The following is a 17,003-nucleotide window of genomic DNA, read 5'->3' on the forward strand; positions in this document are numbered from 1 at the left end:
AAAGGCAAAATAATAATACATATGGTATCTAAAATATTACATTAATTACATAAAGAACAGTTAGATTAAGTAAAAGAGATTTCAGCCAACTCTCTTCTAAAAGATTTTATTAGATTATATAATCTAGTGGTTATGTTTTCCACTTCCACTAGAACCAAAGCTTCCTAAGGACAGAAACTAGTGGATTTATCTGTGATCCCAAACCCTGGGATAGAGACTAGCAAAAAATTTAGCTACAATATTCAAAATGAACTATTTGAGGTATGAAAGGGCCAGTGCAAATGCAGAAGTGTGCCATCTTCGGTTTCTGTTCACAACTATTTTAAAACAATTCATCCATCCAGTCTGCTCTCCAATAATTCAGATGTTGGAAATCAATGGTGTGTGATATTCCAAGTAGAACCCAATCTAAGTAAGCGCTGTCCACCTGAGCTCTGTCCTCTGGAAAAATCTGCCAAGAACCTACAGCTAGTTCATTCTCTCTAGTCTCAATTTATGCTGTAAACTCGAGGTCTGGCAAAGGAGCATTCAGGAAAGTGTATGTAGATCAGTCACAATAGCTCTAGTACCACACATCATTATATTCTGCAGACATTCAAGATTATTAGGCCCAGAGAAATACAGTCCAGTGGAGGTTAGATGAAGAACCATGGCTTTCCTCCCTACTCTCTAGTTAGTGCAGACTCTGGCTCAGATACTGCAGAAACATGTTGGCCAGCTGAGGCAGGTTTTCATTGTTGGGATGCATTTTGGTGTAGGAGATAAACTGGCGTCGGAGGCGACTCAGTTCGGCCATGGTCAAGGTCCGGGTAAACCGAAGGTGTTCCGTAGTGCCAGGAAGCTTAAGCAAGTCTCCAGGGACTGCATTCTTCTGCGCTTCCATTAGTCCCGCCAATACCTGGCTAGTGACCTGATCCAACTGGTGCAGAAAGCTACCAGAGGCAAGGGGCTGGGACTGTGTAGAGTGATGGGGTGGAGGAGCCCGGTTCTCAAACAGGGCTGCCCGGATCTCTGCCAGAGGCAATGGCTCCTTTAAGCCCACCAAGGTGAACAGCGGCCGGTCCCACCGGTTCCGAGAGTCGGGAGCCTCGAACCGGAGCGTTAGGGCCTCCAGAAGTTCGGTCGGGTAAAATGCACTGGCCACATGTATTGCAGATTTCTCGAATTCCGGAGTCACGAGAGCTGGAAGATCTGGAACCGTGGTTTCCTCCTGCTCCAGTCCCTTAGGTACGTCTGCCTCGGCGCTCCCATTTAATACAGAGTCCACTGTTTGCGCTCCCCTGAGGACACGGGTGCCGGCTGCGAGCGGTTTCCCTCCTTCCTCAATGAGCGGCTGCCAACTCACACTGACGTTCCGGCTCCGGTTATCCTCCCCGTCCGCAACCTGAGGTCCCCGGCTCAGACTGCCTGGCCGTACGCAGTAGACCAGGCAGAGAGGAGTGCGTGCCGCCCGCGCCAGGCAGTAGAGCTCGTAGCGGAAGCCCTTGATGTAGTTAAGTGAGTCGAGGATAACTACATCGTGACGACTCAGGCGCCTCTCCACCGCGGCTCGCAGGGCCCCACGCAACGCCTTCTCCCGGGCGGAATCGCCGTACACTGTCGAGTCCTCCGCGCCCAGCACGGCCGCGTCATTTACCACATACACGGTACGACCCTCAGCCGCCAACACCCCGCGAAGCTCTTCCGCACGTCGACTCTTGCCGCTGTACGGCAACCCACAAAACACCACGAGAGGCATCTTTCCAGGGTGCTGCCATATGCGGTCCCGAGCATCAACTTCCGGGTTGCCAGCGTCTGACGCAAAGCGGAAATGCAAACTGCACTTCCGGCTTCCCTAGATTCTTAAAGGACCTCTTGTTGTTATGGAAACAGGAATTCTATGCCAACTAGACCCAGGTCCTGCTCTTGCAAAAAGGAGATGGAGACCAGAATGACATCAGTTATTTATGTCAAATGTTACAAGCCTCAGGAGAATGTGATCTTTCTGCAGCCAAAGCCTTTTGCCCATTTATTTATAATGGGGCCTTAATAAGCATTAAGTATTGCAAAAACAATCACCACTATATTTAGCATATAAAAGACAATTCGCAAATGCTAGTTTCCCTTCATTCCTTGCACCCAGTGACTCTCAGTATCTGTTGATTCAATAACTATCTCAATCATTCAAAATCTTCATGTTTGGGGATTCAGAGATGACAATAAAAAAGTTCTCCCAAAGGCGATCGGGGTCTGAATGGGAAGAGATAGGCCCTTACAAACAGAATAACACACTACAATGGAGAGATGTAGGTTGAGTACAGAATAGAAAAACAAACTGCTCAGAAAAATCTCCCAGGAGATTTTATCTAGGAATAGTCATTTGATTTAGAGCTTGAAAAACTAATAGAAATTTTTCTCCTGGGTAAGGTTACCAGAAAATACACAGGATGCCTAGTTAAATTTGAATGTCAGATAAACAACAAAAAATGTTGCTTTTGTAAAAAATATAAGTATGTCTCAAATATTGCATGGGGCATATTTAAAGTTGCATATTGTTTACCCGAAATTCAAATTTAACTGGGCATCCATTATTTTTATTTGCTAGACCTGGCAACCCTACTCCTGCAAGTGTGAGACTCAGTCATGAAGCCGCGGGGTCTGTTCTAGCAGAAGCAAGCAATATAGCATGGTAGGTGTAGAAGTGTTAGTTTCTGTGCAAGTGTGTGTACGTATAAAGTAGGTGCATATATATTGAGTCTTTGCATCTCTCCAGTACAGTATGGTAGAGAACATTCAAGTCTTGGCTCTGCCACTTCCAAGCTGTGTAAACTATTGTCAAGTTATTCAACCATTCTGTATGTTAATTTCTTCTCCTGTAAAATAATAACAGTTCTTATTTCACAGGCTGAACCAAACTCATAGGCTGTGAGGATTAAATACATTAATGCATATAAAGCACTGAACTCAATGTTTAGCCTTCTCTACCCTGGTCTGCCTTTTTCTCCTCCTTTGAATCAGTTGTCTGTGCATAGACTAAATCTATTTTAAATCTGAAAATATAAACTTGAGACTATTAGGGTGTATGGTTTACTAGTTGAGTACAGGTTCTGAAGCCAGAATGCCTACATCTGAATCTTGGCTTCACAACTTACTGGCTGTGTGATCTTGGGCAAGTTACTTACCTGCTCTGTGCCTTAGTTTTCTCATGTCTAAAATGAAGATAATGATGATACCCACATCAAAGGCGTTATTGTGAAAATTAAATAAGTTAATTCACTGTCTTGTGCATAGTAAGCACTTAATATATGTTAGATAGTATTACTATTGTTGTTAGCAGGCAACTACCCCATTCTTGCTCTGCTTTGGTGTAATCTTCACCTGAAATTAATACTAAGCTGATGTCTGGAAAGTGTTTTACCACCATAAATAACCTAAAACCATATCTTGTACCTGGCGGCTGCTTCTCTCTTCCCATCTTCTAGTGTCCTCCAATGAATGTGATCTCCAAAACCTGGAAGGAAAGAGTCTTATAAACATTCATACAGGAACAAAGGGCGAAGACCCAAGAATGAAGTGTGGCATGTTCAACCATATGAAAGGTTTTCCTCTGCCAAGAGCATGGTGTTCAAGTTCCAGTTCTGTCACTTTCTGGGTGTGTGGGACCATGGACAGTCCCATCCCTCAAGCCTCACTTTTTGGACCTAAATGGAGATAATATTGCCTATTCATAGTTTTTAATGAGATTCAATTAAATAATAGGTGTAAAATGATTTATAAATTAACAGAGAATGCAAATAATTCTATAAGAATAAATGAGTAAACATTAAGCAGGGTACAACAAGTCATTACTAGTTGGAGACAATACAGCAATACAGCTTTAGAGTCAGGAAAACATGGGTGTGTGACTCCACTTCCTATTAAATTCCCACAAAATGTGGAAAGTTTATGAATGAAGTAAGCTCTCCAAGTCCCAATTTCTTCATCCATAAATCAAGATAATAATAACTATCTCTCCCACATTTCAGCCAGTGACATTTTAAAATCACATCTCTGCTGGTAAACTTTCAGAGGCTTACCAATGTCCTAAAGAGAAAGGTCAAACTCTTGGAGTGTGACTTACAAAGTCTTTCAGAATATGGCACCTGCCCACCTCTCCAGGCTCACTTTCTGCACTTTTCCTAAAATCCTACACACAAAGTTACTTTCCTTTCCTTAAATGCAGCATGCACTTTCTCCCCTACAGCTTTCATAGTCACCGCTTCTTCTGCCTTTCCTTCTACCCTCACCTCCAATTTATTCTTCAAGAAAAAACCTACAGGGCGTTTCTTCTGGTAAAAACTCCCTGAATCCCAAAGCACCCTATTCTTGCCTCACAACAGCACTTCTCAGGCTGAATTGTAAATGATGATGCTTCTGTCTCCCACACTCTAAAGGGAATTCCTTAAGGGCTGGGACCATACCTGTCTTATTCCCTCCTGTTTTCCTAGCATTTAGCACATGGCCATAGTAAGTGCTCTATAAAATGTTTATTGAGAGTAAATGAAACTAACTAATTTAGGCCATATCATATGAATGACTTAATTTTATATCTGGGAAATATTAGTGATCATAATAATTCTAGCTATTATTTATTGATCACTTTATATGTGCCTGGCACATGTGTTATCATTTAAATTTGGCAATAGTTTATAATAATCTTCTTTTACTTAACTTTCTATACTTCCATTTTCTTATCATTAAAATATGTATAATAATAGCTATGTCTCATAAGGTTGTTCCTGCATATTAAATATTTATATATTTATAACTTGTTACAGTGTTTAGAATATTATAAATGATCAGTAAATAGCAGCTTTTGTTATTCTTTACAGTTGAGACTTCTGATGCTCATAGAAGTTATATAACTTATACCAGGTCACATAGCTGGTAAATTGCCAAGCTGGGATTTAAACTTTAATTTTATGACTTTTCAGTTATTATACTATCTTCCAGGCCTTTCTTTCCCAGAAATAAATTCAAATCAGTGCTACCACAGAGAAATAAACTGCTCATTCGGATTAGCTCATGGAGGCAGAATCCAAAGTATCCATCATCCCTTTTAATTCCCAACAGCATGGACTGCTGGCCAAAAGAAAATGTATCACTTACCTAGAGCCCAAAGTCTAATTCTAAAGAGTGTATGATTAAGTGAGGATAAAATTGGGGGGATGCTCAGGAGAATTGGAAATTGCCTAATATGATCATCATCATTCTACCTGTCAATACTTAAACTCAGGCAACTGACTTCTCCTTTGGCAGGATGCCCCATTAGACAGCCTAGAGGGATATCCAACTACAAAACAATAAAATCCTAAATAAAACAGTCTTTCAAAATGTACTCCCTGGGCTCACAGTAATAACACAAACACAAAGTAAGCTAAAACCAGATGAAGTAGACAGGAAAAAAATCTAAATAATTTCTTCAATTAAAAATAACTAAATAAAATAAAATAAAATAAAATAAAATAAAATAAAATAAAATAAAACCAGATGATTAACAGTGACCAACAAGTAAAAGGTAAGGCTGACCTAAAAAGCAAATGTCCACTGTCAAAAGAGACTAAGTGATTCCACTGTTGAAAGAGATTTGCGCAATTCCAGATCAATAGTAACCCCTGGTTAGAAATTTAAAAAAATCAAATGCCAAATCTTTGTAGAGAAAAGCATTCGCCACTTTAGGCTTCCAGGATAGCCGATGATCAACAACCATTACGAGCTCACAATCATAGATACCTAAACATGTAAAAGAACAGGTTACCACAAGTAATACTCAGCAAAAGCAAATAAATAGATTTAGACCCCTGCGAACTTCAAAGATTAGAATTATCAGCCACAAGATACAAAAATAACTACGCATGAATGTTTAAAGAAATAACACATGGGATCACAAAAAAGGGTAAGCAAGAACACATAAAATAAACAGGCAAATCTATAAAGGCACAAAACAGAAATTTTAGAAATTAAAAACATAGTTGTTGACATATAAAATCAATGGATATTCATGGATAAAAAGAAATGAAATATTCAGCCACAAAAGGGGAGGGAACTTAAACGTATATTGCTAAGTGAAAGATGCCAATATGAAAAGGCTACATAATGTATAATTTCAACTATGACACATTCTGGAAAGGGCAAAACTATGGAAATAGTAAAAGGATCAATGGTTGCAAGAGGTTCACGGGGAGGGAGACATGAATAGGTGGGGCAAGGAACTATTCTATGTGATTCTGTACCGGCCAATATATATTGCTTGTTATAGGCTAAATTGTGTCTCCCCCATCAAATTCAGTACTTTGAAGTCCCAACCCACTGCACCTCAGAATGTGACTGTATTTGGAGACAGGTCATTAGGGTGGGACCTAATCCAATATGTCTTAGAAAAACAGATTAGAACACATACATATAGAGGGAAGGCCATGTAAAGATATAGAAAGAAGATGCCCACCTATAAGAAAAAACCAACTCTGCCAAACACTTGATTTTGCTTGAACATCTAGCCTCCAGAATTGTGAGAAAATAAATTTTGTTGTTTAACCAAGTCTGTGGTGTTTGTAAAGGCAGCCCTAGCAAACCAATACATGTTATTATACATTTGTCAAAACCCACAGAATGAACGAACAGCACAAAGAGTGAACCCTAATGTAAACCATGGACTTTAGTTAAAAATAATGTATCATCACTAGCTCATCAATTGTAACAAATGTACCACAATGATGTAAGACATTAATAGAGGAAACTGGAGTTGGGGGGGGAGGTGGAGAGGTGAGGGCTTACATGGGAATTTCATATTCTTCAATCAATTTTTCTATAGACCTTAAACTGCTTGGAAAAAAAAAACCTATTTATTAAAAAATAATTCAGTGGATAGGTTAAAACAGGAAATTAGAGACAGGTGTAAAGATAGATCAGAAGTTATCCAGAATGCAGCACAGAGATAATGCGATAGAAAATGTGAAGGAGAGGCCAAGAGATATAGGATAGATTAAGAAAGACCAGTATATATAAAAATTGATGTCTCAGAATGAAAAGATGAAGGAAAGCAATATATTTGAAGAGATTATATCACTGGGGTGGGATAATGGATGACTGGGGAACAACAGTGGGAGGAAAAACATATCTTTTAATGGATTTATTTAATATATGACCTACTTCAAAATAAATTTGAATTTTTTAAAAAGTAAAAAGATAATGGCTATGAATTTTCAAGAACTGAGATAAACCATAAATCTGCGGATATAAGCAGTACGATATGTAATACCTGGGGCAATTACAAAAACAAAATACACACACACTTAAATTGTAGTGAAATTGTAGAACAACAAAAATATTAAGATCTTAAAAGTATTTCAAAGAGAAATGATATATTTCCTACAAAAGGTCAATATTTTTACAGGAACGAACTAGAAATAGGAAGACAGAGGAATATCATCTTCCAAATGCTGAAAAAAAAATCTCTAAACTGAGAATTATGTGCCTAGCAAAACTATCTTTTAAGAATAAGGACAAAATAGTTTCTGCTCAGCAAAAGAAATCGTCAACAAGAGACAACCATCTGAATGGGAAAATATATTCGCAAGCAACGCCTCTGATAGGGCCTAATATCCAAAATATGAAAAGAACTCATATGACTCAATAACAACAAAAAACCAATGATCCAATCAAAAAATGGGCAAAGGACCTGAACAGATACTTCTCTTTAGCGGACATACAAATGGCCAACAAATATATGAAAAGATGCTCAACATCGCCAACTATTAGACAAATGGCCAACAAATATATGAAAAGATGCTCAACATCGCCAACTATTAGAGAAATGCAAATCAAAATCACAATGAGATACCTTCTCACACCTGTTTGAATAGCCATAAGCAAGAGAACAAGTAATAACAAATGTTGGAGAGGATGTGGAGAAAAAGGAACCCTCATACACTGCTGGTGGGATTGCAAATTGGTACAGCCACTATGGAAAACAGTATGGAGGTTCCTCAAACAACTAAGAATTGATCTACCATATGATCCAGCAATCCCTCTACTGGATATTTACCCCAAAGACTTGAAAACCCATATCCAAAAAGATATTTGCACACCAATGTTTATAGTAGCACTGTTCACGGTGGCTAGGACAGGGAAGCAACTGAAGCGTCGATAGACGATTGGCTAAAGAAGCTGTGGTACACGTATATAATGGAATATTATTCAGCTATAAGAAGAGATAAATACTGCCATTTATGACAACCTGGATGGACCTCAAGATAATCATGCTAAGCAAAATAAGCCAGACAGAAAAAGTAGAAAATCACATGATTTTCACTTATATGTGGGATATAAATGTAAAAGCAACAAATGAACAGGACAAACAGAGACTCGGGGTAATGGACAATGGACTTGTGGTTACCAGAGGGTAGAGGATGGGGGAAGAGGGAAGAGGTAGACAGGGTAAAGGAGGTCAAATATAGGGAGGTTGAGGGAGGGTGAAGTGGGTAAAGGGGATCAAATAGATGGTAGCTGAAGGAACTGGACTCTGGGTGGTAATCACATGATAGAATGTATAGATGTCAAAGTATAATGCACACTCAAAAATTATAATTGTACTAACCAATGTTATCCCAAAACTAAAAAAAAAAAATAAAATTAAAATAAAAAATAAAAGAATAAGGGCAAAATACACATTTTTAGATTGAGATATTTTCTTGTTATCAGGTATATATCATCACTCATTAGTTCAATAAATAAGTAAATAAATAAATAAATAAATATCGAGGGATATTGTGTAGTGGTTATGAGCATGTACTCTAGACCTAGACTGCCTGAGTATGAATCCTAGTTCTGAAGCTTACTAGCTCTGTGACTTTGGCCAAGTTATTTAACCTCAAGTTTCCTCAGCTATAAATGAGGATAATAATAGTGGCTATCTCATAGGGTTGCTATGAGGATTAAATAAATGAATACATTAAAGAGTTTAGGACTGGAGAATTCCTACAAGTACTTGCTATTAATATGCCAGACACTACTCTATGTACTTGGAAAATATTGATCCTCATAACATCCTCAGAAGCAGGTACTGTTATTCATCCCATTTCACAGATCATAATACTAAGGCACAAAGTTTAAGTAACTTTTCCAAGTTCACACAGCTAGTGACTTTCAAAGGTGGGATCTAATCCTAAGCAGCCAGGGTCCAGACTTCTTGTTTTTAAGCACTACACAATGCTGTCCTTCAAAGTAGAAGGAAGCAAGGGAAGGAGCAAACAATTCAGGGCCTGGTAGGCCACTGTAATGACTCTGGCTTTTATTATAATATGCTGTGATTTGTTTTAACAGGATTGCTCTGGCTTCTGTACAGAAAACAGACTACAGGGGTTGTTATGGGTTGAACTGTCTCCTCCCAAGAGAGAAGTGTTGGAGTCCTGACTCTCCATATCTTACTTGGTAATAGGGTCTTTACAAAGGCAATTGAGTGAAAATGAGGTAATCAGGATGGGCCCAAACTCAACATGACTGGTCTCTATATAAAAAGGGGAAATGTGGGCATAGACATGTGCACAGAAATAACACAGCCATCAACAAAGAGAGAGGTCTGGCACAGGTCCTTCCTCAGCCTTCAAAAGAAAGCAATTCTCTCAATACCTTGATTTCGGACATCTAGCCTTCGGAACTGTGTGACTATAAATTTCTCTTGTTTAAACCATGCAGTTTGTGGTACTTTACAGCCCTAGCAAACTAATACAGGAGAGAAAAGCAAAAGCAAAAGAGACTAGTAAAGTGGTTATTGCAATAATCCAGGCAAACAACAAAGGTGGTTTGGACAAGCTTTCGAATTCTGGATATATTTTGAAGGCAAAATCAAAAGGATTTTGCTACAGATATAAGGTGAGAGAAGTTAAGGACGACTCTAAGGTTTCTGGCCTGGGCAACTAGAAGTATGGTGTTGCCATTAACAGAGAACAGGTTGAGTGAGTTTTGGAAAGGAATATTAAGAGTATGGATTTGGATATGTTCATTTTGAGCCACTTACTGGACATCCAATAGAGATGTTAAATAAGCAAATAAATATCTAAACCTAGAATTCAAAGGACCGTTATCAGCATATGGATATTACTTAAAGGCTAAGACTTAATAAGATCACCAAGAGAGTGAGTACCAGTGGAGAGGGATACCAAGAGCCCTGTAACATTCCGTGGTAAGGGTTGATAAAGAACCAGCCAAGGCCCTGAGAAGGAACTGCCAGTGAGATCAGCAGAAAACTAGCAGTGCATGGAGTCCTAGAATCCAAGTGTTTCCAAGATGCTTCAAAAAGGAAGGATGACCAACTGACTCCAATATTTCTGTGGAATCAGAAATGACCACTGGAATTAGAAACTAGAGAACAGTGCTGACCATGACAAGACCAGTTTCAACAGAAGAGTGAGGATGAAAGCATGATTAGAACAAGATCAAGATAGCCCATGAGAAGAATTAGAGAACTAGTACATATAACTCTTTCAAAGAATTTTGCTAGGGGACATTGTTAGGGAGAGCTGAGAATTGAGGAAGAGTTTTAATTTAATATGGAGGAAATTATAGGATGTTGAAAGCTGATAGAAATGATATAATAATGGTAGAAAAACTGATGATACTGGATGAGAAAGGAGTAAAAATATCTTGGGTAGATAAAAGAAAATGGAATTTAGCACTCAAGTGAAGGGATTAGCCTTTTCTAGGAGCATAGGTAGTTTATCCAAGACAGAAAAGGAAGAATATATGGATACTGGTGCTATAAGGTGGGTAAGTGTATGGTGACAATTTTTGAAAGGCCTCTTCTGATTCTTTGTCTTATGTTAAATAAGAAGCATGGTCACCAGCTGAGAGCAAGGATTGTGTTATAAGTACTGGAGGTTTGAAGAGGTAAGAGGAAATATAAAATGGTCCGCTAAGAGAGAAGAACCAGAGAAACTAAAAGGATAAAGGGTACATTTCAGGAAGGGATCCCAGAAGGAAGCCTAGATACAAGGAATAGTGTGCAATTAACTAGTCAACATGTAGATAAACCTAAATATTATCTGTATAAAAATATTTATGCTCAATTCGAAGAGTTAAAAAAAAAAGACAACTAAAATACTGGACAACAACTGCTGTAAGTAAAGAATAAGTGACTGAAGTTAAAATGTTTTAGGGCCCTCTTACCATTGAGAGGTTAAGATATTAATATTAGATTTTGTTAAGTATTCAAGTAAAATTTTGAGAGTAACCACTAAAAGAACTAAGCGCCAACTTCCAAACCAATAAAGGAGATAAAACAAAATAAGAACAAGTAAATACTCAACCCCCAAAGGAAGAGCACAAAAAGAGAAAAAAGCATAGGAAAAACAGTAGCAATGGAAACCAGATGAAATAAATAAGACCAGCTCTGTCGATAATCACCACAAACATAAGTGGACTAAACTTGCCAGTTAGAGTTAAGACAGAAATGGTCAGATTTCGGTTAAAAACAACAACAACAACAACAAACTACATATTTACAAGAGCACCTAAAACAGAAGGATTTATAAGTCAAAAATAAAATGATTGAAAAATATATACCAGGCAAATATCAGCCAAAAGAAAGTCAGGGAAGCTAGATTAATATTAGATAAAATGGAATTTCTCCATCAACTGGGCTACTCAGAAGCTAGCTGACAAAACTTAAGAGTCACAGGAGGTTATCACTAGGAGAGCCCCTCCGCAGGCAATGCTGTTCAACAGAATTCTCTGCAGTGATGGGCATGTTCCATATCTGCACTGTTCAATATGGTGACCACAAGCAATAGGTGGCTATTGAGTACTTGAAATGTACTATAACTGAGGAGCTAAATTTTTAATTGTATTTAATTTTAATTAATTTAAAATTTAAGAGTGACATGTGGCTAGTGCTACATATTGGACAGCACAAACCTAGAGATCAATTAGTTCAATCCTCTCATATTACAAAGGCCTAGAAAAGGGCAGAGCCTACCCAAGACTACAAAGGAAGCCACAACCAGAATTTAGGTCTCCTGATTTCTAATTAACATGCTTTTCTTGTACCCAACACTTACCTAGCTGCCCTAAGAGTAAGTTTAGAGTTGTAATCTGAAACAGTTCACCACATGTGTAAAAAATTTCTTTGAAAATTCATATTAAAAAGTACACTGGAATTTTTCATAATAGTAAAAGTCACCACCATTCCTTTTTGAGTGTTTACGTTAGGTGATAATTACAGCATAATAATAACAATAACAATATTAATAATGACTAACACTCACATGGCATTTATTGTGGAGTAATGCTTTTACGTGTATTAACTTACTGAATCCTCACAATAAATTTATGAAGTAGAAATTCTAACTCCATTTTACAAATATGGAAGCTGAAGTTAAATAGCTTGCCCAAAGTTACACTGCCAGTAAGTGGCAGGGCTGGAATTCAAACCTAGGTGGTAGAGTTCCAAAGTCTGTAGTTTAACCACTTGTGATATTTTCCTGCCTCTCTAGCAAAGATTAAATGAATAAATGGGTTCACCAAAACAGAATGAAAACACTGACTTTGGATTTGGAAAACCTGGGTCCTTCAAAAATAATGAAAGAGTACAGTGTTTATCTTGTTACTAAAATCACCTACTCTCTGACACCACCTACTCACACCCATGCCAATGTGGAACATCTGAAGAGAGTCCAATTTCCTAAAGTGCCACCCACATGGCCACTAAATTTATGCCAGTTACCTGCAAAGTGAGCTGAAGGCTCCCAAGTTAGCAGCTCCTTCCTAAAACGTTAATTTAAAAAAGGATAAAAAAAGGAAAGTGACCATTTCTAAACACAGCATTTACATCATAATTCCCAAGCCCTTCATCCTAAAATTGTTTTCATGAGTGGAAACTAAAGACATCAGAAAAGTATTATCCACTCTCCTCCCAGCTTACAAAATAAAAGGTCAAGTGTCAGAGCTAGCAGCCAAGCCTCTAAAACAGGGAACACTGTACCTGAGAGGTAGAATAACATAGTAGTTAAAAAAAGTCTGTCTGCAGTCAAACAGACCTGGGTTGGAATCCTAGTTTAGCCACTTAATGTTTTCACAAATGCAAAATATAGCTAACAAAAATATCTATTCCATAGGGTTGTTGTGAATGTGAACAGGACAGACATGGTGTGGAAGGTGAACATTCCATGTGTCAACGCCAAATTTTTATTCCGGAGACTTGACAATCATCCATTTCTGTTTCAGGCAGGAGAACACATGAATCGCCTCCACTGACAGCTTTCTCTTTTCTCCTTTAAAGTCTTCAAAGGAGTTTCTGCACTCAGAGGCAGGAGTGGTATACTTATTGGTTAAGAGCACTGGCTCTGGGATTTGTGGCCCAGCTAGCCCACTTACTAGCTGTGTGACTCCTATGCCCTATTTTACATTATCTGTGAAATGGGATGACAACTTTATTATCTATCTCAGCCAATATGTGAAAAATGCACAGAACTATGCCTGGAATATACAAAATGTACAGTAAAAGTTAGTCATTATCTTCTTCCCATAGGTAATATATTCCAAACTTTTAGCACATGGAGAACAACAAATTATTTTAGAACTCTAGAATGTTAGAGCTGGAAGAACTCTTAGGAATAATTTCTAGTTTAATCTCTCACTTGATAAATATTCTCTAGGGAAGATCATGGCTGGCTACATGGTCTGACCAGGACTAAAATCCAGGCCTCCTGATTTCTATCCAGTGCTCACACCACACAACTGTAGTTCTTAATGAAAATGGTAGAGTCATTCGGTCTCTCCTCTCTGCGAACCACAAAGCCATTTTCTGGAAAGAGCCAGAGCTACTTACACATCTGGAAAGAAATCTTACTCATCAAGATTTTCAGGGACCACTGCTCTAGGTAGAACTTTTTTGGGAGGTGCAATGGGTGGTCAATAATCTATTTCCCAAGAATCCATACCCACAAGATATAAAAAATGAAATTTTGAAATATTAATTCCTTTCAGGAGTAGTTATTCTTTGGGAGGACATAATAATAAACATTAACTAATACTTTCTAAATTCGTAACACAATGTTAAGTACTTTTTTTTTTTCATTTAATCATCACAACACAGTCACCCGCCTCAAGTTGCCCTCGTATGTGCTCCTAGTGACCTGGTTTCCCTGCTCACAGTACATAACACAGTGTCATGTAATGGTCTGCTTCAGACTATAAGCTAAAAAACGACAGGGATCACAATGATCATGTGTACCATTCTTATTTCAACAAATAGTCCTAAGCATGAATAAGACAACAATGGTCCTGGCTTCCTGGGGCAGACTATACTTCTCAAAGATGGTTGCAATAATACCTCCCATCCCACAGGCTCTTCTTACAAAGTGAACACAACATTCTTGTATTGGGAGCAGGAGAGCAGGAGTTAATGTCCCTCCTCCTGGAATATGCCACACAGAGTTTGAAGAAAGTAGTGCTATGTGACTTGTAAAGCTAGATGATAAAAATGCTATGCATTTCTACCATGCCCTTTTAGTGTACTCGCTCTTGGAATCCAGCTGTCTTTTTGTGAGGAAGCCCATTCTAGCCCGTGAAGACAGACCACATGGAGAAATAACCAGTTCAGCTGAGGCCCCAAACATCATGGAAGCAGTAACATAACTTTCCCACTGTGCCTTCTTTGAATTCCTGATGCACAGAATCATGCACATTATAAAATGATGTCTTTATGCCACTAAATTTTGGGGTGGTTTATTATGCAGCAACAGTAATGAGAATAACCACACAGAGCTTGATGTCTAACAAAGAATAAAGATACTGAATACATGACTCCAAGGGACTGCCTACACCTACACAGTAACTGGAACAGAGTAAACTATTTGTTGACATCTGAGGTAGTTACTATGCCCATTTTTGTAGATGAGGCATTAAGCTTTGACAAGTTAAGCAATTTGCCCTAGGCCTCTTAGCTGGTTAGTGGCAGAATAAATTAAAACTCAGATCTAAACCCACTCTCCTAACACTATACTCTTGTCTTACTTGGTATTTACAATTATATGTTAAATATACAGTAATTTGTTTTTAATCTGTCGATATTTAAAAATTCTGGCCCAGTAAAATTCACCATGCAGTTTTATCTCTGAGATGGAAACCCATATTATCACCTCGGAGAAGCATTTCCTGAACTTCCTAGCTCAAGTAATGCCAGCTCCCTTATCCTTTCCTGCCTATCTGCTCCATCCCATTTTCATTTTCTTTCTAGCATTTATCCCTAGCTGACATTCTTATTAATTGTTCATGTGTCTACTTTCTGTCTCTCTGATTCAAATAGAAACTCGTGAGAACAGGAACCTCGTCTCTCCTCTCCACCTCTATATATGATAGGTGATCAAAAATCGTTTACAGAGTGAAGGAATGACTGTATTCAGGGACACTGAATGCCCACCCAATCTCATCACCCGCCAATAAATATACAAATAGGGAGGATAAGAGAAAACAGAATTTAAAACTGCAGGACTGCAGCAGTCATTCCATAGAGTAAGGTCAGTGTGCGCGTGCACACGCACACACATGCACACACATACACACACAAATGGAAGGGGAAAGGAATCCATGCTACTACTACTACTCGCCCACTTAGAAAAGCATAAACCTTGAGTTCGAATGAAGATGTAGGTAATGGGATGGCAGGGGGTGGGGGGTCACATCTCCTATCCTCTATTCCTAACCACTGTCCACTCAGTCCTCGAAAAAAAAAAAAATCAGTTTCTTCAGATACACTGACTGAACTACAGGAAGGAAAATTGTTGGTGACCCCCACTAACATCAAACCTACTCTCATCTAGCCTTTCCTTACGCACCAGTCACTCCTCCCTGAAATGCAGATACTGTTCCCCCCAGGGCGAGAAGGCGGTAACCTAGCCATTCAGGGAAGAGGCAAGGTGTATTTGGGGCTTTGTGGGGGGAAGGATTCTGCAAATGCAGGTCTCCAAAGGCCCTATTTCTCTTAGCAGGAAAGGTGACCGTTCCTAAAGACCTACTAAATGCTAGGCACTATGCTAGCCTCTTAAACATGTTTTTCCTAATTTAAGAGCCATTCCTTACCGAACCCTAGAATTTAGAGAAGCTTCAAGTACAACTTCCCTATCATAACATTCCCTAGACCCGCTACTTCCTACCACAAGAAATCTTCAGAGTCCAGGAGCAGTTGAAGAAGATAAAAAGAAATCTGGCGTGACCCAAGAGATAGAACGGAAGGGGGAACGTGTTAAAACAATAGGGTTATACTGGGCTGGGACCCAGGATGAGTAAAGATTAAGATAAGAATGCGGTCTGACCCTTTCCAAGCCCAGTATGTCCATCAGAAGAGGTGACCAGGAGCAGGAAACTGAAGCCCAGCAAACAGGTGGCCCCGAGACGAGGCCGCGGCTCCATGGCGGTAAGTGCGCGGGGCCACTGGGCTCGGCAGACGCAGGGCCGGCCGGAGTCCTAGGAGATGGTCCGCGCTGTACCCCGAGTGCGGCTCAACCAGACACTTCACGTTCCCAGATTTTTTTCCCCTAGCCTTTAAGGAAGTGATGTTAGACGGATGTGGGTGGTGCCTCCGGGGTCCGGTTTGGGACCGAATGAGTTTAAAGGTGCAGATCACGTAGAAGGGTACGGGTGTTGTTTTTGAGCGCAAGTTGCTTTCTCTCACCCCGATTCTGGATGTTCAGTCGGAGAGCGGAGAGAGAGAGAAAGGTGGGCACAGCTAGTGGGGGTTGGGGAGGAGACCTGAGAACCGTTGCTGGTTGCGTCCGCCAGCAGGCTAGCCCCGCCCCCCAAGAACCGCTGCACTTAATATCCACAATGCAAATTATTGATCCGTGAAGTCAGCAGCTCCAAATTGTAGGCAGGGTGCCCGTTGACCTCGGATCCCACTTACTCTGCTGCAAATATAACTGACTAGACAAAAACGGATTTTATTCTTAAGTTCCTGCTCGGGTCTCGAAGAGACCTGGGCAAAACCTCTTCTG

At 39.4% G+C, this 17,003-nt stretch overlaps 1 protein-coding gene across 1 annotated transcript; it reads right to left on the bottom strand.

Moving 5' to 3' along the window:
• Nucleotides 1-90: 90 nt before the first annotated feature.
• Nucleotides 91-16,559, bottom strand: KTI12 (KTI12 chromatin associated homolog). Its single transcript, XM_036233936.1, is given in 4 exon segments — nt 91-1,810; nt 1,812-1,860; nt 3,430-3,490; nt 16,326-16,559. Coding segments are annotated over 4 exon segments (1,344 nt in total). The 5' UTR covers nt 16,423-16,559; the 3' UTR covers nt 91-673.
• Between the last annotated feature and the right edge of the window lie 444 nt (nt 16,560-17,003).

The sequence above is a fragment of the Rousettus aegyptiacus genome, unplaced genomic scaffold (assembly GCF_014176215.1).
Source record: "Rousettus aegyptiacus isolate mRouAeg1 unplaced genomic scaffold, mRouAeg1.p scaffold_m13_p_1, whole genome shotgun sequence".
Taxonomy (NCBI): Eukaryota; Metazoa; Chordata; class Mammalia; order Chiroptera; family Pteropodidae; genus Rousettus; species Rousettus aegyptiacus.